The sequence below is a fragment of the Gorilla gorilla genome, chromosome 14 (genome assembly GCF_029281585.2).
Source record: "Gorilla gorilla gorilla isolate KB3781 chromosome 14, NHGRI_mGorGor1-v2.1_pri, whole genome shotgun sequence".
Lineage (NCBI taxonomy): Eukaryota > Metazoa > Chordata > Mammalia > Primates > Hominidae > Gorilla > Gorilla gorilla.
Genome location: NC_073238.2, coordinates 84,526,761 through 84,549,667, shown reverse-complemented (window position 1 = coordinate 84,549,667; position 22,907 = coordinate 84,526,761). Strand labels below are relative to the sequence as shown.

General features: G+C 31.8%; 1 protein-coding gene across 2 annotated transcripts in view; it reads left to right on the top strand.

The window, feature by feature from the left end:
• The window catches only part of KLHL1 (kelch like family member 1), a 413,680-nt gene that overhangs the window by 260,720 nt on the left and 130,053 nt on the right, over positions 1-22,907 (top strand). For both annotated transcript variants that reach the window (XM_019039881.3, XM_063697407.1), the window contains exon 6: positions 14,194-14,380. In XM_019039881.3, the coding sequence (XP_018895426.1) occupies positions 14,194-14,380 (187 nt within the window). The remainder of the gene's footprint in view (positions 1-14,193; positions 14,381-22,907) is intronic.

Genomic DNA, 22,907 nt, shown 5'->3' with positions numbered 1-22,907 from the left:
GAGAAGCAACAACATCCTTCTTCATATGGTGGCACGAAGGAGAAGTGCTGAGCAAAAGGGGGAAAAGCCCCTTATAAAACCATCTTATCTCTTGAGAACTCACTCACTATCAGGAGAACAGCATGAGGGTGAACGCCCCCATTATTTAATTACTTCCCACTGGGTCCCTCCCATGACATGTGGGGATTAGGGTAACTACAATTCAAGATGAAATTTGGGTAGGGACACAGTCAAACCATATCAGTAGTTTAACAATTCTTGTTTTGAAAAAGTCAACCAACTGAAAACTAGGTTGTCAGATGAAGATATAGCAGGAATTTTCTCAGCACAGCCTAATATACTGCGGCTTAACTGTAAGTACTAGAAAATAATAACCATCTGCTCAATTATATTATAAATTACTTTAAGTTAGGAACCAGTAAATTATCTTTGCACACTCCAAAGTGTCTGGCATAGGGTTTGACACATTCTAAATTCTATTAATGCCTTTGGTATCAAGATTAATAAATATATTTTCATTTATTCCTGAAGTTTTTTCTCAGTAAAGATGTTTGAACAACTCATTTCATACCTAAACTTTAGAAACTCTACAAAGTATATGCCCAGTGGAATTTTCTTTACTTGGGAGAATTATTTTAATCCCTTATTGACTTGCATGATGCATCTACCTTGATGTTTTCACAGGAACTTATTTCACGATGATGATCAAAAGAGGTATGTTGGGCTTTGATCAGAGTAAATCTGAAGAAAGCTGGAAATCTGCAAATATAAAGTGATTAAAATTTTTTCTCCATCTTCTCTTAGTGAAATGAGGAAGCAAAATGCTGACTGATACCTTCTAATTAGTGTGAGTCAAATTAAAAGGTTTTAGTTAAAGATAATTGAAATAGGGCTGAAACAAAACCAAAGTTTAACACTAGGTCCACATCATTATTGAAATCAGAAAATTCATTTTTCCAGTTAATCAACTGAATGTTGTCTCTTCAATTGCTGTCCTGAAGATTTGTGTCAAGGTATTTCTGGGACCATCCTACCATCCGAGTTAACATTTCTGAAATAAAATGTGGGAGAAGTAAGGGAAGAATTCTCAACATTTCTTACAGTTCCAGATGCTTTTTACAGACGTGAGGCCATTACCTATTCCGGATGGAGTGTGAAGGAGCCTTGCAGATTTATCCCTCTCAAGGAAGCTATGCTTCAGGATGACCATTAAATTAGTACCTTTTTCTCGTTAGCTAGTCAGTCTAAGGCTGTGCGTGCTTACTCTTATCTCTTAATTCAGAGCAATTTCTTATAAGAAAAACTAAAATAGATGCAGGATAATATGCATAGATGCATGTTACAATAATTTTTCTATTTTACAAGCATTTTACTCATAACAAGATGGTTTGAATCCAGGTTATGATTTAAGACCCCATTTAGCTAATACAGTTCATCAATTTCAAGTAATAATTTCAAGTATTGAAATGCAGTTATTTCTACAAACTATTAATTAGTAAAACTATCTGACTACTAGTAGGTAAATGTTTTCAAGATTTTTTTCTTAATGATAGTGATCATCTTAGTCTTCATGAGTTGTAGATAGATGAGTTCTGCAAGAAAGGATGATCCAGAAACTTAGTGTAAATGATAACTTGGGAGCTTGTCTGGGACAGGAAAGGTTTATAATAGAGAATAGGGACATAGGAGCATGCTAGACATGTTTAGAAAGAGAGAGGAGTCCAGAAAAGGAAGGAGCAAGGGAAATACCAATATCTATTAATATTTTTTATTCTAAGATTAATTGTATTGATGCATCAAAAATATGTATCAAATGCTATGTTAATAGCTCAATACATATTTAACATGTTGAAAGTTATTACTTCATGCAACTCTGAAGTCAAAAATGTCTCCAATTAATCCAGTGATACAGATCAAGTAAGTGTTTCTTTCAAAAAACTCATACTGTCCTCAAAAAGCATAAATGTGCAAGTTACTTTCTTTTGATTTTGAGTCTGCATCAGGCTCCTCAGTGAGTTTGCAAAGATGACCTACAAATTCCTATAGTCTGTGTTGCCCAGTCAGAAATAATTTTGTAAAAGAACTAAAGGAAGCGTAGTAGTTTCTCATGATAAATCTGCATGTGTTTGAATATATCCTTTTCTAATTATCTTCTTGCAAAATGTAATTATAAATAACAGAATTTTATAAAAATATACTCTGAATTTCAAGCATAAAATTTAAGTAAACACAGTTAGTACTTAAAAAAGAGACAGCTACCTATAAAAGCATAAAAAATAAAAAGTAGTATATATGTATGTTTTTCAGTTGGTGACTACTAAGTGTAAACAATACAGTTATAAATTGTGAATTGAAGAAATTACAGAACATGTAGAAGATAAGGCCTAGTCCTATGGAGACATGTTTATAGATAAAATAAAGATAACCTTCAAACGCTATTTAGAAACACAGGGTAAAACTAGGAGTCAGTCAGTTCAAAAGAAGAAAAAAGCCACATTAAAGACAAAGTGCAAAAATTGTTCTCGTGAAGGATAATGTATAGAACAGCCTTGACAATGTAGAAGGTTGATCTGGAGGCACAGTGACAAATGAGCCTAAACAAGGTGCTTTAAGTTACATTAGGAAATACTTTCAGTTGTAGTACATGGAATTAAAACAAGACAGCAGGACAGTGAATGATCAATGTGTATGTTTTAGGACGCTGTGGGAGTAGTTTGAATTCTGTATATGATAGCTGGTATCAAAGATAAGAATTTAAGTGATTTATCTTTCTCAAAAATTTGGAAAAGTGTTAATGAGAATTTCAACTAGGGAAGTGGCTTTTGGAATGGAAAGCAAGTAGTGAAATGGAAGGGTTGTAGACAGTTTCATAGTAATCAACAGTATTTGGGAGTAGTGAAATGGAAGGGTCATAGACAATATTATAGTAATCAACTGTATTTGGTGACTGTTTGGATGTGAGGTTGACCAAAGAGATAAAGAACTTTGCTAAGTGGAATTATCAATGAGCCAGGGATCTCAGGAAGGAAAACAAATTTTGGAAATATGTATTCGTATATCATATTCTCAAAAAAAGTTTGAAGTAGCTTAAATAGTTGAAGCTTAAAAGTGAAGTGCAGGTAATTAGGTACCCTAAATCATCAATAAAAATAGAAGACAAAGTCAATTACAGGAAGAAGAAGAGTAATGGGAAAAATAAGTTCAGATTTAAATATATGAGTTTGAATTTTTAGTGGAATATTCAGGTTAATGTTTCCTAGTTAAGGGTCAAATCACCTTGCAGTGATGTCCATGAGCCCAAATTATTTCTGTAATGGATTTTTGCTATCGAATGTGACTGAAAATAAACATGCTATCAACTGGGTCTGGAATAAATCATTTAGTAATATAGATATTTGGTTGATTGTTTAGCAAAGAGGTTTCTAATAGACATAAACATTTATAATTATTATTAACGTATGCATTGAATTTGAGATGTGATATTGAACATATTTCTGCTTATGAATTATATATTTTCAAACTTTGGTAATGAATAAATTATTTAAAATAAATTAATAGATTCAAGAATGATAGTAAATAATCAATCACTTAAATAGTTCTTGAGCAAATCATGGGACCTATAGCTCTGTTAGTGGTACCAACAATGAATAGCAGATTTTTTTTCTGATTTTCTGCAAGTTTATAATTTAGCATATTTTTAAGCCTTTAAATGACTACATATGTGGTAACTGTTCAAAATCTGATAAGACTGATAAAGCTAAATGTTGACTGTGACCTGAGTGATGAAGTAAATCCTCATGAAAGTAATAGGACCTTCAACTAGACTCTGAAGATTCGGGTCATATTTTAATAGAAACCCCAGAGGAAAAAGGCATTGAGGACAGTAAGATAGAGAGAGAGAGAAAGAGAGCATGAGTGTGCTTGGCTTAAGAATATAGCATGATCTGTTCCAATGAGAAGAAAGAGATCAGAAGAGCTAACATATAAAATGTAGAATAATGTGCTTCAGGGTATTGGGGAAAGTGACTATAGATTAAAAAGAGTTCTATTGTAGAATTTTGGGCATACTCATCTAAATTTGTTGAATGATGTCTTACAAACAATAACAAACTAATGTATAATCTTAAATATAGCCTAAACATCAAAGAATTAAGGTGTTTTAGGGGAACAGAGAGAAGGTTGGACTTGAGTAAAACAGATTAGTGGTGAGTGAAAATGATGTTATTCGAGACCTATTATAGCACCTTGGACAAAATAAGCACTGACTAAATATTTGATGAATGAATGAAGGAAGGAATGAAGGAATGAAAATCGCTGAGCCCAAATCGGATGCAATTAAATCATTAAGGATGAAGGCGATGTTCATACAGGGTGGAAGGTTAACTTATTTTACTTTTAGAAATTCTGAGCTTTCAAAATATGGAACAGTAAACCCATGTTAAATAAATAAAAGTTAATCAAAAATTATAGCATCACAAAACCCATTTTACTTGTTGCTAATAAGAACTTTCATTTGGGTTAATTTTGTGAGCTCTACTTATTTTGATTATGTCATTATTCTTCTGTACTTATACTGTCAGCTTAGCCAATTATTATTCATGTTAAGGCAATCAACTATTTCTGTATTCAGAATAAAATTAATGAACCTGCGACTTATTTCATATGCATTTTTTTCTTGTTTCCTCAAATGCTTGAGGAGGAATCATTCAAATGTATCTGATGTAAGTTTTAGCATGTCATTAATTTGTGTTTTCATTTTGAAGTGACAGCCATGGAAAATGATTTGGAATGCTCTGTTGTATCTACTTTTCTTTCATTTTTAAATATAAATAATATTCTTAAATAATTTGGCCAGAATAGTAGTTATGTCAGTAGGATGGATTGAGAAATACTACAGTCTCTTAAAATTTCAAGATTCAATTCTTTGCCAAAATTATTTTTAACTGAAGCTAAAAGGGACTTTAAATGTAAGAGGAGGAACTATCTACTCCTGGGTGGTATACTCTTTCAGGCTGCAGGCGATATTGACAATGGTAGAGTTAGTCCCACTTGTGGAAACTAAGGCTGTTGGCAATCACATCTACTCAAATAGTCACTAATGGAGTGCTACGAGCTTTGGTGAACAAATTATCTCATACTGCCAAGTTTCCAGCATAATTGTCCATTTTTCTCTCTGTATGTCTTTGAACATAAATAAAGTCTGAAAGGTGGGGAAGGGTCAAACAAAGCTCTCTAGGTATGAGGCACTTTCTGTTTTCGCTTGTACAGTTTGACAGTCCTAGCCATGGCTCACTATTTATTGTGTTCCTGGAAAGTTCTCTGATGACTGAACTCTTTCCTTTCACCAGCACCTTAAATAGGCTCAGGGTTCATTTAGCACTGAGTATGATCATTGTTTCCCTGTGGAATGTCTTAGACTGCTTTAATGCAAATACCTGAAATTATTTTATTTGTATTAGATATATTTATAAGACATTGAAATAAAAATTTTCTGAAGCTTATGAGATAATATTTTATTATTCATGGCTTTCATTTTGTCACGCACAAAACTTGAAAGGCAAGATATGAAGCTGTCATTCTCTAAGGACTGTCACTTCTAATAGGAATCAATTTTGTTTTATAGATTCAAATTCTGAGTTTATTTTTAGCACAAGATCCAGTAGGAAAACAAAATTTTGAGATATTATGAAATAAGATGAAGTACATGAAATTTTGTCACTTTATCATGAATGTGAGAATGTTTTCATAACTATATATGTTTTCATAATATAGCCCAAGGATATAGTTTTAGAAGAGTTAGTACTTTTTCTTTGGTCTATAATATGTTTAAACTTATTTTTCTTTAAGTATTTATTCAATATTGCCTTCCATTTTGCAGGGGACTCCATGACCAGATGAAAGGTATAGATGTGATTGCTGTGCTTGGTACACCTCCTATTTTCTTGCCTTTAAATTATGGTTTTTTTTTTTTTGCTAATGCAGTATTACTCTAACTTAAGGAATAGCTTATGATGTAGGTCTTTTCTTATTTCTGGACATGAACTGTATAGTAGGGTGTTGCTATAATTTATATTTCTTAAATGATATTTTAGAAGGTTGTCTGTAATGCAAGTTTTTATAATGTAAATGTTTTCTGACTTTTACTATAAAATTAGAGTGTATGTCATTTAGGTAATAAAAGTAGGTGATCCAGCAAGAATAAATTCATGTATCTTGTTTTGTTTACTTATGATAGCATTGTAAAAGTTATTTACAATGTCAAGCAGCATCTATACAGGCAATATAGTGCAGAGAATCATGACAAGGATTCCAGACAAGAGGGTATTTTTCTTGACACATTAGATAATTTTTACAGAAAGAAGACAATTTTTTAAAAAGACATGAAAATTGATTCTATTTTTTTGTTTGAGAGATTGCAAAAACACTGCAAAATCTAGATACTTGAATGATGCATCCTATTTTTATGAAGCAATACTTTCAGAAGATTATTTGAAATACATTTAGCATCATAATTTATGTATTATTACAAACATTTCAAATACAATCATATAATACTCTTGGAAAGCTGCAACTTGAAGAGTGTGCACACAGGATTAAAACAATCAGCAATGCTTTAATGTTGCTAAACATATGACTATTTTGATCATGTGGTTCAATGTATGAAACCATCAACAAGTAAATTATGGTGTATTATAGTAACAAATTTAATGGTTATTTACAATGAATAATATTTTAACAAATGTATTTATTCATATATATATATTTTTTCTAACCAAAATGAACTTGTTAATAAAGCCAATAGAACTTTAGAAGAGTATGTGAAAAGAAAATAATGCTTTCAAACAGGTAACTGAAGGGAAAATACTTATTCTAATTAAAAGTACATGACATTTGTGGCAGCTGGAATGCTCTAACAAATTCATTGTCAACAGTTCTAGCTATAAATGGCTAAATTATTCCGATTTTTCATATTGGCAAATTCTGAAAATTGTGTGAGGTTACCCTATATATTTCCTGGTCATGTTTGATTCTGAAGCTACTGGGTTACCCTATAACGTATTAGTTATTATTTAATCACAAAGAAAACTGACAAGGTTATAAGGAGATAGGGCATATCTGCAAAGTGACCACCTAGCTGACAGAGTTGTTAACGAAAGAACATATTGCCTGTGGAAAAGTCTTACGCTCTGTACCTTTTATCCTAAAATTTGTATATACACAAACCAGAACACTGGAAATGTTTAATTCGTTTGGATAGCATAGAACAGGATTTTAAAAACTTGTTATTTAGTTTGTTGTCTTGTATGATAGAATTATATTATTATCTCCAGGTTACCTAATTAGGTTATAAAGCAACTTATTAATGATTTTATTTTTCTTGCAAAGAGACATTTTCCTGTATGTATTATAGTAAACTATTATATTATAGTTTACTACATTTAACAAGGCAAACCTCAAATATTGACTTTTTAAGATCTATTTTTTTTTCAAAAATCTACATCTCTGAGCCCATAGGATCTTGAAGCAGTAATATTAGAAATGAGAATTTAAAACAGAAACAGTATTCCATTGTAACCCCACTTAATTATGTTTTACCTTGATGCTCCACATGATTTCAAGATATTTTGTTCATTACCTTCATAGAAATATTCATGTTAGTATTAAATTTTATCATCATTTTCCAAAGAGCAAGTGCTAGTATAAGTTATAGAAATACAGTATCTCATTTTTTGTGTGTTTATAAAAGTACTTGAAATTTTGTCAGGTATATAGAAACAATATACATGAAATAAAATAATAGATACTTGCAATTTCAACTATATAATATGGTTTCGTGTTTAAGTTGAAATTGCTCACAGAGTAAACAATACCAAAAACTAGCTAACTTTTACTTCTGCTAAATTTTTTGCATAATATAAATTGTTGAAACATATTTTTGTAACACTAAAATGTACAGCAGAATGACAAAGTGGGTAAGTTTTCATTCTATTTGATTTTCTTCTCTGAGAAGTACATTCATTGAATTTGCAATTTATTTGTAACTATTATTGGTGGAATGTGTTCAGTGTTGAATTCCTATAAGACAACAAAATATGATTTGTAATAAGCAAGCAGACTTTATTATACTTATTCCACTATGAAAGAACACTACCTATACAAAGCCTTGGTGTATCCTCTGCAGAAAAAAGTCACAAGAAGATATTTATGATTCCAGGGCTTGGCCTGGGTTATTTTAAAGCAGCCTTTGCACTGTGGCAAAATGGTGGGACTTATGTACAGTTTATATCATAATAGCTTAGGATTAGTGTGCACAGCAAGGTTAGGCTCTTGAAGCAAGTGTTGAAGGGCAAGTTCTAGTCTTGCCAGCTATTTTTGTGGGTTCACAGATGTCTCATCCTGAGGGAGCAAATATTTCCTGGATCAAATACTTATTTTTTTTTTTTAGTTTTCACCATAAATTGACATAGGAACAAAGACGCATGTCCTGTACCAGTTCCAAGATGTGTGCTAAGAAAACAGAAATTTCTTTTGTACGTATGAGGTGAAGGGATTTAGATTTCTGGTTCTTATATACTGTGATGTTTGTTGTCTTAAAAAATAAATAAATAAATAAATAAATAACCCAGAATATAAACCTTATTGCTTGAATCAAATTACTCAGAAAATGAACATTTTATAACAAACTGGCAATAGGAAGCTGGGTAGTACTCATGATAAAATTATGATCAAATTGTACCTAGTAGGATCTGTTATGGGCTGATATTTCTGTCCTACCCAAACTCACATGTGGTTGGCCTAACCCCCACAGTAATGCTATTAGGAGGTAGGGCCTTTAAAGGTAATTAGGTTTAGATAAAGTCATTAGTGTTGTCAGAGATGAAATGCAAACACAGGCTATGGTGTTTATAAGCAAGAAACTGTTACAAGTAATAATTTAAAAATATACAACAATAGGTTACAGTGGTTATAAATAATTTAGTTTGTCAAAATGAGTAGGAGTAGGCCAAAGTTACATTTTACACAATATTTTTTCATAAAAAGGAAAATAGTATTTGAATACAGAATACCTTGGTCATTTTATTAAATACAAGACACATTTTATTTTCATTTTATTTTATTCTTATTTATTTTTATTTGCCATGTCATATTGAAATACATAATTCATAATATATTTTTATGTGTACATCTATGGACATTGAACATTGTATTTTTTTAAATTTATTACTTTAAAATATTATAAACCTAGGCACATAGAGTTGATTATCTTTCAATACTTTATTTTTATAGAATTTATTTTTTCTTTTATAATTATCCATTATTTATAAAATTTGATATAATCCTTATCTATCTTTGCATGTATTTGTTTGTAACATTTTCTTAGAAATTGAAAAGTTATTCACAAATTATCATTAATTAATCAATAACATTAGTCTATTGCCTTAAAGTTGTCCAAGTAAATGTAAATGACGAGTTAATGGGTGCAGCACACCAACATGGCACATGTGTACATATGTAACAAACCTCCATGTTGTGCACATGTACCCTAGAACTTAAAGTATAAAAAAAAAGTCTAAGTAACACAGGAAGCCTTTTTTGATTTGTAGCTGTACAAGAATTCACAAGATTAAACCTCAGTAGAAGATACCACTTACTGAAATTTCATTTAATCAATCTTGTACTTTGGCCATCCTAAATCATTTTTAAAATTACTTATAACTTACTGTACCACTAACATATAATTTTTAAGTGTAAAATATGAGAAATTAAACCCAAGTCCTATTTATGTAAAAATACTATGCTAAAATTATTTTTACATGGTGCTGAAGTCAAGAAGGCATAGGGTTACTTGTAAGCTAAAATTAATCCACCCTAATTAGTTAAAAGAGCCATCAAAATACTAGGGATAGCATAGAAACTCGTTTTAATATAAATTATTCTCTGCATTCATATGCCAAAATTTAAAGATATTTGAATCTATGTCATGAGTCTACTTTTCTAAAACCTAAGCTGTTTCCAAACTCTTGGATTCACTTTTTTATTCTGTTACAACTTTGCAAGAAGAAACATGAAAAAGGAGTACATTTCTAATTTTTTTTCTATTTTTTTGTCTTTTGCTTATTTGTACAAATTTATGAAGTACATGAGAAATTTTGTTACATGCATATAGTGTGTTGTGATCAAGGCAGGGTATTTGGCGTGTCTGTCACCTGAGAACAATACGTTTTTGTTAGGTATAGTCACCCTACTCTGCTATCATACAATGAATTTAATCCTATCTTACTGTGAGTTTTACCCTTTAACTCAGTTTGCTTCCTTGTTCTCCATATCTCCCACTCACCCTTTACAGTCTCTGTTATCTGTCTTTCAACTCTCTGCCTCCATATAATGAATTTTCTTAACTCCCACATAAATGTGAGAACATGTGATATTTGTCTTTTAGTGCCGGGCTTATTTCACTTAAGATAATGACCTCCAGTTCCATACATGTTGCTATAAATGGCATGATTTTATTCTTTCTTATGGCCAAGTAGCATTCTATTGTGTATATATACCACATTTTCTTTATTCATTAACCCATTGATGGACACGTAGGTTGATTCCATATCTTTGCTATTATAAATAGTGCTGCAATAAACATGTGAATGCAAATATCCTTTGATATACTGATTTCTTTTCCTTTGGGTAGCTATCCAGTAGTAGAATTGCTGGATCAAATGGTAATTCTACTTTTAGTTTTTTGAGAAATCTCCACATTGTTTTCCATAGTGGCTTTACTAGCTTACCTTCCAACAAGCACTATTTAAGTTCCGTTTTCTCCTCATTCACACCATCATGTTATTTTTTGTCTTTTTAAATAGTCATTCTGACTGGGATAAGATAGTATTTCATTATGGTTTTGATTCATATTTCTCTGATGATTAATGATGTTGAGCATTTTAGCATATACCTGTTGGGCCATTTGTATGTTTTCTTTTGAGAAATATCTAGTCATGTCCTTCGCCCACTTTTTAATGGGATTAGTTTTTCTTGTTGAGTTGTTTTTTGTTTCCTGTACATTCTGCGTATTTGTCCTCTGTTGGATAAATACTTTGCTAATATTTCTCCCATTAAGCAGATTTTCTTTTCACTTTGTTGATTTTTTTCCTTGGTTGTGCAGAAGCTTTTTAATTTGATATAGTCCCATTTGTCTTTTTATTGTTGCTGCCTGTGCTTTTGATGTCTTAGTCATAAATCCTTTGCTTAGACCACTCTTTATGAGAACTTTCTCTAGGTTTTCTTCTAGTGTTTTTATATTAATAGTTTTGCAACATACATTTGTGTATTTAATTCATTTTGGGTTGATTTTTGTATATGGTGACAGATAGGAGTCTAGTTTCATTCTTCTGCATGTGGCTATCCAATTTTCCCAGCACCATTTATTGAAGAGGGTGTCCTTTCCCAAGTGTAAGTTCTTGTTGACTTTCTTAAAGATCAGTTAGCAGTAAATATGTGGCTTTATTTCTGGCCTCTCTATTCTCTTCCATTGGCCTATATATCTATCTTTAGAGAAATACCGTGCTGCTTGGGTTAAGTCAGGTAATGTGATACCTCCAGTTTTGTTCTTTTTGATCAGGATTGCTTTGACATTTGGGCTCTTTTTTGGTTTGATATTTTATACATATTTTATAATTGTTTATCCAATTCTGTGAAAAAATAACTTTGGTAATTTGAAAGAGATTGTGTTTAGCCTATAGAATGATTTGAGCAATGCAGTCCTTTTAATGATATTAATTCTTCTGATCCGTGAGCATGGGATTTTTTTTTATTTGTTTGTGTTATCTTCAATTTCTTTCATTAGTGTTTTGTAATTTTCCCTGTAGAGATATTTCACTTCCTTAGTTACATTTATTCCTAGTTTTCTTTTTAGTCACTGTAAATAAAATGGACTACTTGATTTTTTTTCTCAACTAGATTGTTATTGGCATATAGAAACAAGAAACACTGCTGACTTTTGTATATTGATTTCATGTCCTGCAACTTTATTTATCAAACCTACTGGTTTTTTTGTTGAGTCTTTTGGTTTTTCTAGATATAAGACTATATAATCAGTAAACAGGAGAAACTTGACTTCTTCTTTACCAATTTGGATGCCTTTTATTTCTTTCTCTTTCCTGATTGTTCTAAGACTTCCAATACTATGTTGAATACGAGATGTGATATTGAAGGGGAAAAGTTTAAAGATTTTTATTTTTTATTTGTAATGTTTTAACTATTTATCTAGTTAAGCTATTCCTAACATGTGTTCCAAATGAAAGAATAGTATCTTTATGATCAACTAATCCCAAATTTTCCCAAAAGAAGTGAAAAGGAGAGAAGAAAAATGAGAATTCATGAGAGCCAGCTTTACATATACAGAAATTTAGTACTGTAGAGGTTAATTATTTTCCTTCTGTGGCAATGAAAAGACTCAGATACAAGAAACTACATATTTGACACACAGATGATCAAGAGTCGTTGTAGATAGATAGAAACATAATTATAAAGTTTATGAACACCACTGGGCCCTTGTTAGAAATAGTCCCTTTGGTGAATAAAAACAAAAAATTTTACTAAAAATAGTAGTCCTTTCAAAACTTTCCATTGGAGATCTTCTATACATATATATATATATATATATATATATATATATATATATAAAGTTAATGTTCAAAATAAAAGTGCGTAGAAAGGCAGCTAAGGTATTAGTATACAACAAAAGGAAACTGAGCCAAGAATGTAATTAATCATCTTCACGTATGTAATTCCAAAGCATCTAGTAACTAATATTATGCTTCTTATTCAGATTAAAACTGTTCTGGGCCAGGCACAGTGGCTCACACATGTAATCCCAGCAATCTGGGAGACAGAGATGGGTGGATCACCTGAGGTCAGGAGTTCGAGACTAGCCTGGCCAACATGGTGAAACTCTGTCTCTACTAAAAATACAAAAATAAGTTGGGCATGGTGGTGCACATCTGTAATCCCAGCTACTCAGGAGACTGAGGCAGGAGACTTGCTTGAATCTGGGAAGCAGAGGTTGCAGTGAGCCGAGATCACACCACTGCACTCCAGCCTGGGTGACAGAGACTCTGTCTCAAAAAAAAATTATACTGTGTATCTTACGTGTTTCTATACTCTTTATGGCACCTCTTATAGTTTTATATATTAGGTGGGCTTACACATTTTAATTAAAGTCATAATTATAGTCTTAAATTTAATTAGTCACATGCTGCCATTTTTATTCATTCAATGAACATTTGTGTACAGATGTGGTACAATTTTTTCACTGAACAAGAAAAGTTCAGTGAGTAAATGCTAAATTTTCTACTTATTTATTTTCTAAATCTATGGGACACATTTTATTGTCACTCAAAGTGAAACAGGATCGGTTAAAAAAGAAGACACTAAAAGAATCAAGGAGAAAAATAATCTAAAGAGCGAAAGAGAAAGAGGAAAATAAAAGATACTTCGGATGTGTGCAAATAAATGTACACAAAATAATTTGCAGAGACAATAACCTATTATAGCAAAAAATAGACACAATATGCTTTAAAACTAGTGGTCTCACTCTATTGGTCTATTGGGTGCTGAATTTTGGTATAAAATTTTCACTACTGGAAACTATTACTTTGCCTAATACACAACTTTTAAATTCCTTATATAATTAAAGAGAGGTTATGAAGAAATTTTTGTCATCTTTATTGAGTTATTTTGAATTTAAAAGAGATTTAAACTATACTTGAAACATTTTAAATTAAATATATGAACACTTACGGTAAGCTTGTAATGGCTTAATTTGTTGAAGTCTATTTTCAATAAATTAAATGTCTTTCACCTGACGTGTTTATGGCCAACACAAGTAACTATACTTGATTTTCAGACAGCTTTCATAAAAAGAAAATGAAAAGAAAAGCTGATCACTATAAGTGTTTTTTTTACTCTGTGTGGTAAAATGATAAATAATATTGAATCAAAAATAATATCCATTCTGTCTCTGTTGAAAGCCATTCATTTTACACATTTTTATTTGTTACTGTAATGAATTCTTACTACACCCTGCATCCTGCTCAATATAAGGACAATATCACAGACATTAAACTTCCAATTTTAAGGAATGACATAATGTTCATCTCTTTGAAAACATTATCAACAGCTATTGTGTATTATTCACAGATACTGGCTGACCTAGAAAATCATGCATTATTTAAGAATGATCTGGAATGTCAAAAGCTGATTCTAGAAGCAATGAAATACCATCTATTGCCAGAAAGAAGAACTTTAATGCAAAGTCCGAGAACTAAACCCAGAAAATCTACAGTCGGAACTTTGTATGCTGTAGGAGGAATGGATAACAACAAAGGTATTTAATTCTGGATTTATATAACTATACATCCTGTGTTATACCGTGATGCAGGTTTTATATTGTAATGGTGATACTACAAAAAATGACATAAACTCAGCTTTAATTATTGTAATTTAAGATTAAGGGAGAAATTAAATATCTCTTTAATTGTAGCTGCTTCCTGCTTCTTATTCATCTTTAAGTTCCTTATTCATTTCTTGTGCTTATGTACAAGAGTTCATATAAAATAAAAAAGAGATTTGAATCACTTAACACAAGCCAAACAATTTGTTGGATATATTGAGAATGCTATTTCAATGCCAAGAAATGTGAAATGCAAGGCAAATTCTTGCTGGGATCTCAATTATGAAAAGAATCTCTGTCTTTGAGAAGTTGAGAATATCATGTAGAAGCCAGATAAATAAATAGACAATTATAAAGAAGTATAAGAATGGTGAAAGTTATAATTTATAAGTTTAATTGTGTTTACTAATTGAGTCCTTCAAAAGAAAATGAATCATTTGTTTAAAAACTAAACATATGCATTTGAAGATTTTATTCTTACATTTTTAGAGCTATTGGAAAAATCTCCAAAAATTTGTCCTCTTCAGATTTTCTTATGTCTGTCTTAATTTTCATGAATAAGTACACAAGAAAAATAATATGCAAAAAGTGTAATTTTCATGTTTGTTTCTAATAAATGATATAATTAACCATAAAATATTTCAAGCATTTATTAAAAAAGCTGGAATTGGCAACAATAGAATATGACCAAATATCCAACATCTTTTTAAAAATTGTTATTAAGATAAATCAGAACAAAAATAAACTTATTTCAATCACTGTGAACTGAGATTTCAAAATTGTAGCTGAAGGGAAAAAACTGATGTAATCAATAGAGAATGACACATTCTCATTTGTTGTCTGTCAAAAGGATATCCTATGGCTGTTACATGGTTTTCATAGTTTATTTTTGGAAAAGAGCAACTCCTGTAAATATGAAAATGCAGAAGCCTAAAGAAATAAGATTAATTTTAGAAGTACATAGCAAATCAAGAGAATAAAAGGGCAAAATGTTTGTCATCACATGGATGAATATAGGCACTCACAAAAGACAATATTGGTCCTGGGAGAAGGTACTAAAGCTTAGAATACACTATTATTGAAGTAGGAAAGCCTTAGAAACTTCTTTAAAACACAATGAAATGTCTTCCATCTGGGGTAGTATCTTTCCCAAAAGACAGAATCTGGATGGTGATTTTGATGTTTACTTCAAAAAATATGAGATCTATATATCTATGTATATATATATATATATAGAGAGAGAGAGAGAGAGAGAGATGTATGTGTATATATATAGTATAACTATATATCTATACATATTATTTATATACAAATATACCTATTTATGATTGTATTCAATTTCCTCTCTCGGACATTATATAGCTAGGTACCTAAGTATAGGTATATTTTGATTTACTAACATTCTTGAAGTTGTTACTTTTGTTGCTTGTAGTCATTACTTACATTGTGTGTGTGAAATTATGTTATTAAATTTTTGAAAGACATTTCAAATTGCTTACTAATTATTATTCACACAGAAATGTCACAGTTTACTTGAGCTTAACCCTATTATTAAACACTTTGCTGGGATTCAATAATTTTTTTATAAATAATGCCACCATTAGCACCCACATACATAAAAGTTTATCCTAATCTCTGAGTATTTCCTTAAACATACACCTAGATGAAAAATTAGTGGGTGGGAAAGAAAAGCCGTTGTGAGGTATAAGCTAATTTCCTTTTCGAAAATATGTAAGAATTTATAATATTACCAAGTTATACAGAATGCCAGTCTTACTGTCTTGTCAAAAAAATTTTGTCTTAAAAAACCTTTTTATATGAGTAAGTTTTAACATAACAAAATATAAAGAGTCGTATAGTCAATCCCCAAGTGTTCGTCATTACATTTATATTTCCCTTCTTAGTAGTGAAATTGAAATTTTTGTATTTTAATTTTTTATGTATTTAATCACATATATAATAATGAATACTGATATATTAATACCTCTCTTCTAATTATTGCATTTTTTTGCAGTTTCTTGAGCATTGTTTGGTCAGTAGTAACAGCCTATGGTACAATCCTGTCATTTTCTTTACTTTAAGTGAAATTATGTTAATACTTCAGAAGTCTGCTGTAAATATCTAGTAGGTAGCATAACACACCTGGCAATGTTTGAAGGAATGATGGATATTGCATAAGAAAATACATAGATGCTCTGGATAACATTAAGTTTTGTAAGACATAATTTACTTTATTTTAGGCAGACACTTAGAGTAAGAGAAAATTGCCTTCTTCCAAACAAGAATTGGATGATTTGAGACAAAGAGTTAGCGTTTGTGAGGACTGCCTTACTCTTGTTTGGCTTTCAATATTTATACCAGGGCCACTCATTCTTGGTGAACCCTGAATGCTGTTTCATTTTTAACTCAGAACTAGCTTTGCCTAGTTCTGAGATAAATCTATGCCTTACAACTATTTATAAGCTAAGTTTAGCATCTTAGCTTCCATTTTCTGCCTGGATTCCTGCCTCTTGCTGTGTACATCTTCAAAATCAGCAAACGCCCAGAGAAGACAAGCAGTGTTGCCCTGCCATTCTCTTTTCTGAGGGACAGGAGTCTAAGGTCCTGACTGCCTTGATTGCCCTGAGCTGCAATTTGTGTCTTTTCAGCCCCATCAGACTGCCCAGAGGCCTCAGCCCACATGCATTGCAAGGTCTCTAAGCCTAGAGCTGCTTATGAATCAATCATTTCTAAAGGCAAAAATGGCAAAGAATGTCAGGCTCATTTCCATTCACGTCCCCTCTTTCTGGGACTTCAGGCTTTTAAGTGTTAGCTGTATTTTTTAGTCTCTAATGTCTTAAAACAGCTAAATTTTGTACTATGAACTGAAGCTTTATAGTTACTCATGTGGGAACAGTTTGTCTGATACAAACTAATCCATCATGTTTAAAAGAAGCCCCTGTGTATTTGTAATTTTGAGGTTGTCTATTTCTGAAACTTCTTGAATTTTTTCAGATTTATATATTTATTTATGAATTTTAATGTTCTTCACTTATTTTTTTTCATTCTGTCCATTATTTCTTAACAATTACACATTTTATTTTATATCCTGGGGCTAATAATTTCAACATCTAAAAGGTTGGGTTCTAAATCTGTTGTTTGTTGTTTCTGACAACAGAAGTTTGATTCCTTCTGTGTCAGGTAATATTATTTTAAAGTCATAATTAATTTTCTTTACTCTCAGGTACTTCTTAGGGGCCTAAATTTTGCAGATGCCTTCCTCTAATGAGCCTGAATGTGCTTCAACCCAGAACCAAAGGCCTCACTAACTTAAAGCCATGTCAGCCCCCTTTAACCATTCAGGCTTAATGCAGCATCTCTGGTTCCTTGTTCTCCCACCTTGTTTTTGGCCCAAGGCAGATGCTCCAGATCTTATCGTTGGAAACCTCTGTCCACAACAGATGCTGGCTTTTGTATTCCTTTAGCTCTCTCTCTGGTTTCACCTCACTGTTCTTCAGCTATTTGACTATGCCCTTGAAAATTTCTCTTATTTTCATGTAAGACGAGCAATGCAAATAATTTTCTTTGTAATTTGCCCAGGTGGGATGGTATTAGAATTAGAGGGCATTTCAGCTCCAACAGTCAGAAGCATCCTTTTTCTCTTTTATTCTACAGTTTTCTCCATAGATTATTTCACTTGATTTATGTCCTATAATTTTTGAAACGTAGGTATTTTGTCTATAACTAAACCATTACAACTCTGAAATTTTTCAAACATTTTGGATATTTGTAAGGTAGACTCATTGACATTTTCATAGTTAATTAATTTTGGAGTATTCAGAAATTTAATATACTATTTCAGTTATAACTTCTACATCTCTAAAATGCAAATAATCCCACCTTAAATTTTAAATATCATGTATTAAATTAGAACATCTCTAATTACAATGTAAATGACCATTCATTAACAATTTGACCAAATCCCACACTTCTAATAGTGAGTGTAATTCAAAATCTGGACCTAAACAGGAATTGATACATGCCTTAGAACTGAGGGATTATTAGCAAATATTCAAAACTACAAGTATGAATTACCGAATACTCATTTGTTCTTCTGTTATACATTCTCCAAATGATAGACAACTTGGCAACAGAAACATTCTAATTTTAGAAACACTTACTATTAATTGTGATAACATTTGTTATCAATTGTAGAATTTCAGTAAACATCTACTAAATTTAAATTGCAAGTAATTTAACTGATCTAAATGGATATCCAAAATGGACAAGTCTCACATATATTTATGAATTATAAATTCACTTTGAAGTATAATATGCTATTTATCAATGTAAACTTTGTGTGAATATGAAATTCACCTTTGTAATATTTTGAAGATGTGAAAAGCCAAATGTAATTAGAACACTGCTGTTACCGACACAACTCTTCCCATAGGACCCTTCAAGCAGAAAACAATTTTATGGATCTAGGATACTTTTCCTCAGTAACTGATTATTTTTAAGTAATAGATAATACATCAATGACATAAATACATACATATATATATTTAACTAATTGTAATTTCATTTTTTCTCCCCCTAATTTATGTACTTATTTATTTAATTTCGATAGGTTGTGGGAAACAGGTGTGTTTGGTTTACATAGATAAGTTCTTTAGTGGTGATTTCTGAGATTTTGGTGCACCCATCACCTGAGCAGCGTACACCGTACCCAATGTGTAGTCTTTTGTCGCTCAACCCCCAACCTTTCATCCCTCCCCTCAAGTCCCCAAAGTCCATTGTATTGTTCTTATGACTTTGTGTCCTCATAGCTTAGCTCACACTTATAAATGAGAACATACGATTTTAGGTTTTCCATTGCTGGGTTACTTCACTGGGAGTAATGGTCTTTAACTCCATCCAGGTTGCTGCAAATGCCATTATTTAGTTCCTTTTTGTGGTTGAGTAGTATTCCATGGCATATGTGTGTGTGTGTGTGTGTGTGTGTGTGTATATATGTGTGTATATATATATGTATACATATGTGTGTGTGTATATATATATGTATACATGTGTGTGTATATATATGTGTGTATATGTATGTATACGTGTGTGTGTATATATATATATCGAAAACAACAAGTATTATATATATATATATACACCATTATTTCTTTATCCACTCATTGATTGATGGGCATTTGGGCTGGTTCCATATTTTTGCAATTGCAAATTGTGTTGCTATAAACATACATATGTGCAAATATCTTTTTCATATAATGACTTCTTTGCATCTAGGTAGATATCCAGTATTGGGATTGCTGGATACAATGGTGGATCTAGTTTTATTTTTTAAGGAATCTCCATACTGTTTTTTATATAGTGGTCATACTAGTTTACATCCCCACCAGCAGTGTAAGAGTGTTCCCTTTTTCACCACATCCTTGTCGACATCTATTTTTTTTTTATTTTTTGACAATAGCCATTCTTGGAGGAGTAAACTGGTATTCACTGTGGTTTTGATTTGCATTTCTCTGATCATTAGTGATGTTGAGCATTTTTTCATATGTTTGTTGGCTATTTATTTATGTTCTTTTGAGAATTGTCCATTCATGTCCTTAGCCCACTTTTTGATGGGATTATTTATTGTTTCTTGCTGATATGTTTGAGTTCTTTGTAGATTCTGGACATTTGTCCTTTATCAGATGCATAGTTTGTGAAGATTTTCTCCCACTCTGTGGGTTGTCTGTTTATTCTGCTGATTATTTCCTTTGGTGTGCAGAAACTTACTGAGTTTAATTAAGGCCTATCTATTTATCTTTTTTGTTGTTGTTGCATTTGCTTTGGAGCTCTTGGTCATAAAGTCTTTGCCTAAGACAATGTTTAGAATAATTTTTCTGAGGCTATCTTCTACATTTTTAGTGACTTTACATCTTAGATTTAAGTCTTTGATTCATATTGAGTTGATTTTTGTATAAAGTGAGAGATGAGGATCCAGTTTTTTGCCATGTGGCTTGCCAATTATCCCAAAAAAAATTGTTGAATAGGGTGTCCTTTCCCCACTCTATGTTTTTGTTTCGTTTGTCAAAGATCAGTTGGCTGTAACTATTTGGCTTTCTTGCTGGGTTTTCTATTCTGTTCTATTTGTCTGTGTGCCTATTTTTATACCAGTACCATGCTGTTTTGGTGGCTATAGTCTTATTGTACAGTTTGAAGTTGGGTGACGTGATGCCTTTAGATTTGTTGTTGTTGTTTAGTCTTGCTTTGGCTAGGCAGGCTCTTTTTTGATTCCACGTGAGGTTTAGAATTTTTTTAAGTTCTATGAAGAATGAAAATATTTTGATGGGAATTGCATTGAATTTTTAGATTGCTTTTGGCAGTATGATTATTTTCCCAATGATTCTACCCATCCATGAACATGGGATGTGTTTCCATTTGTTTCTGTCATCAGTGATTTCTTTCAGCAGTGTTTTGTAGTTTTCCATGCAGAGTCTTTCACCTCCTTGCTTAGGTATATTCCTGAATATATTATATTATTTTTTGGCAGCTATTTTAAAAAGAGTTGATTTCTTGATTTAATTCTCAGCTTGGTCGCTGTTGGTGTATAATGGTGCTACTGATTTGTGTACATTGATTTTGTATCCTGAAACTTCACTGAATTCTTTTATCAGATCTAGGAGCTTTTTGCATGAGTTTATAGAGTATTCTAGGTATACAATCATATCATCAGTGAACAGCGACAGTTTGACTTCCTTTTTACCAATTTTGGTGCCCTTTATTTCTTTCTTTTGTCTGATTGTTCTGGCTAGGATGTCCAGTATTATGTTGAATCGAAGTGGTAAAAATGGGCATCCTTGCCTTGTTCCACTTCTCAGGGAGAATGCTTTCAACTTTTCCTCATGCAGTATAATGTTGACTGTGGGTCTGTCATAGATGGCTTTAATTATCTTAAAGTATGTCCCCTCTATGCCAGTTTTGCTGAGGGTTTTAATCATAAAGGGATGTTGGATTTTGTTAAATGCTTTTTCTGCATCTCTTGGGATGATGATGTGATTTTTGTTTTTAATTCTGTTTATGTTGTGTAGCATATCTATTGACTTGCATATTTGAAACCATCCATGCATCCCTGGTGTGAAATCAACTTGATCATGGTGGACTATCTTTTTGATATGGTGTTGGATTCAGTTAGCTAGTATTTTGCGTTGGATTTTTGCATATATGTGTATTAGGGATATTTGTCTGTAGTTTTCTTTTTTATTATGTCCTTTCCTGGTTTTGGTATTAGGGTGATAGCAGTTTCATAGAATGATTTACAGAGGATTCTCTCCTTCTCTATCTTTTGGAATAGTTTCAATAGAATTGGTACTAATTCTTCTTTGAATATCTGATATAATTCAGCTGTGAATCCACTGGGTCCTGGACTTCTGTTTTCTTGACACTTTTTTTAATTACCATTTCAATCTTGCTCCTTGTTATTGGTCTGTTCAGAGTTTCTATTTCTTCCTGGTTTAATATAGGACAGTGGTATATTTCCAGGAATTTATCCAAGTCTGCTAGCTTTTCTAGCTTGTGCATGTAAAGGTGATCATAGTAGTCCTGTCTGATCTTTTCTATTTCTGTGTTATCAGTTGTAATATCTCCTGTTTCATTTCTAATTGAGCCTATTTTGATCTTCTCTCTTCTTTTCTTGGTTAATCTCACTAATGGTCTATGAGTTATGTTTATCTTTTCAAAGAACCAGCTTTTGGTTTAACTTATCTATTGTATTTTCTTTCTCAATTTTATTTAGTTCTGCTCTGATCTTTGTTATTTTTTTTTCTTCTACTGGGTTTGGGTTTGATTTGTTCTTGTTTCTCTAGCTCCTTGAAGTGTGACCTTTGATTGTCTGTTTGTGCTCTCTAGACTTTTTGATGTAGGCATTTAATACTATGAACTTTCCTTTTATCATTGATTTTGCTGTATCCCAAAAGTTTTAATAAGTTGTTTCACTATTATCATTCAGTTTATATAATTTTTTAAATTTCTATCTTGACTTCACTGTTGACCCAACAATCATTCAGGATCAGATTACTTAATTTCCGTCTATGTGCATGATTTTGAGGGTTTCTTTTGGAGTTGATTTCCAATTTTATTCCACTGTGGTCTGAGAGAGTACTTGATATAATTTCAGTTTTCTTAAATTTGATAAGACTTGTTTTGTGGGTTGTCATACAGTCTATCTTGGAGAATGTTCCATGTGCTGATGAATAGAATGTATATTCTGCAGCTGTTGGGTAGAATGTTCTCTAAATATCTGTTAAGTCCATTTGTTCCAGGGTATAGTTTAAGTCCATTGTTTCTTTGTTGACTTTCTGTCTTGATGACGGTCTAGTGCTGTCAGTGGAGTATTAAAGTTCCCTACTATTATTGTGTTGCCATCTATATCATTTCTTAGGTCTAGTAGTAATTGTTTTATAAATTTGGCACCTCCAGTGTTAAGTGCATG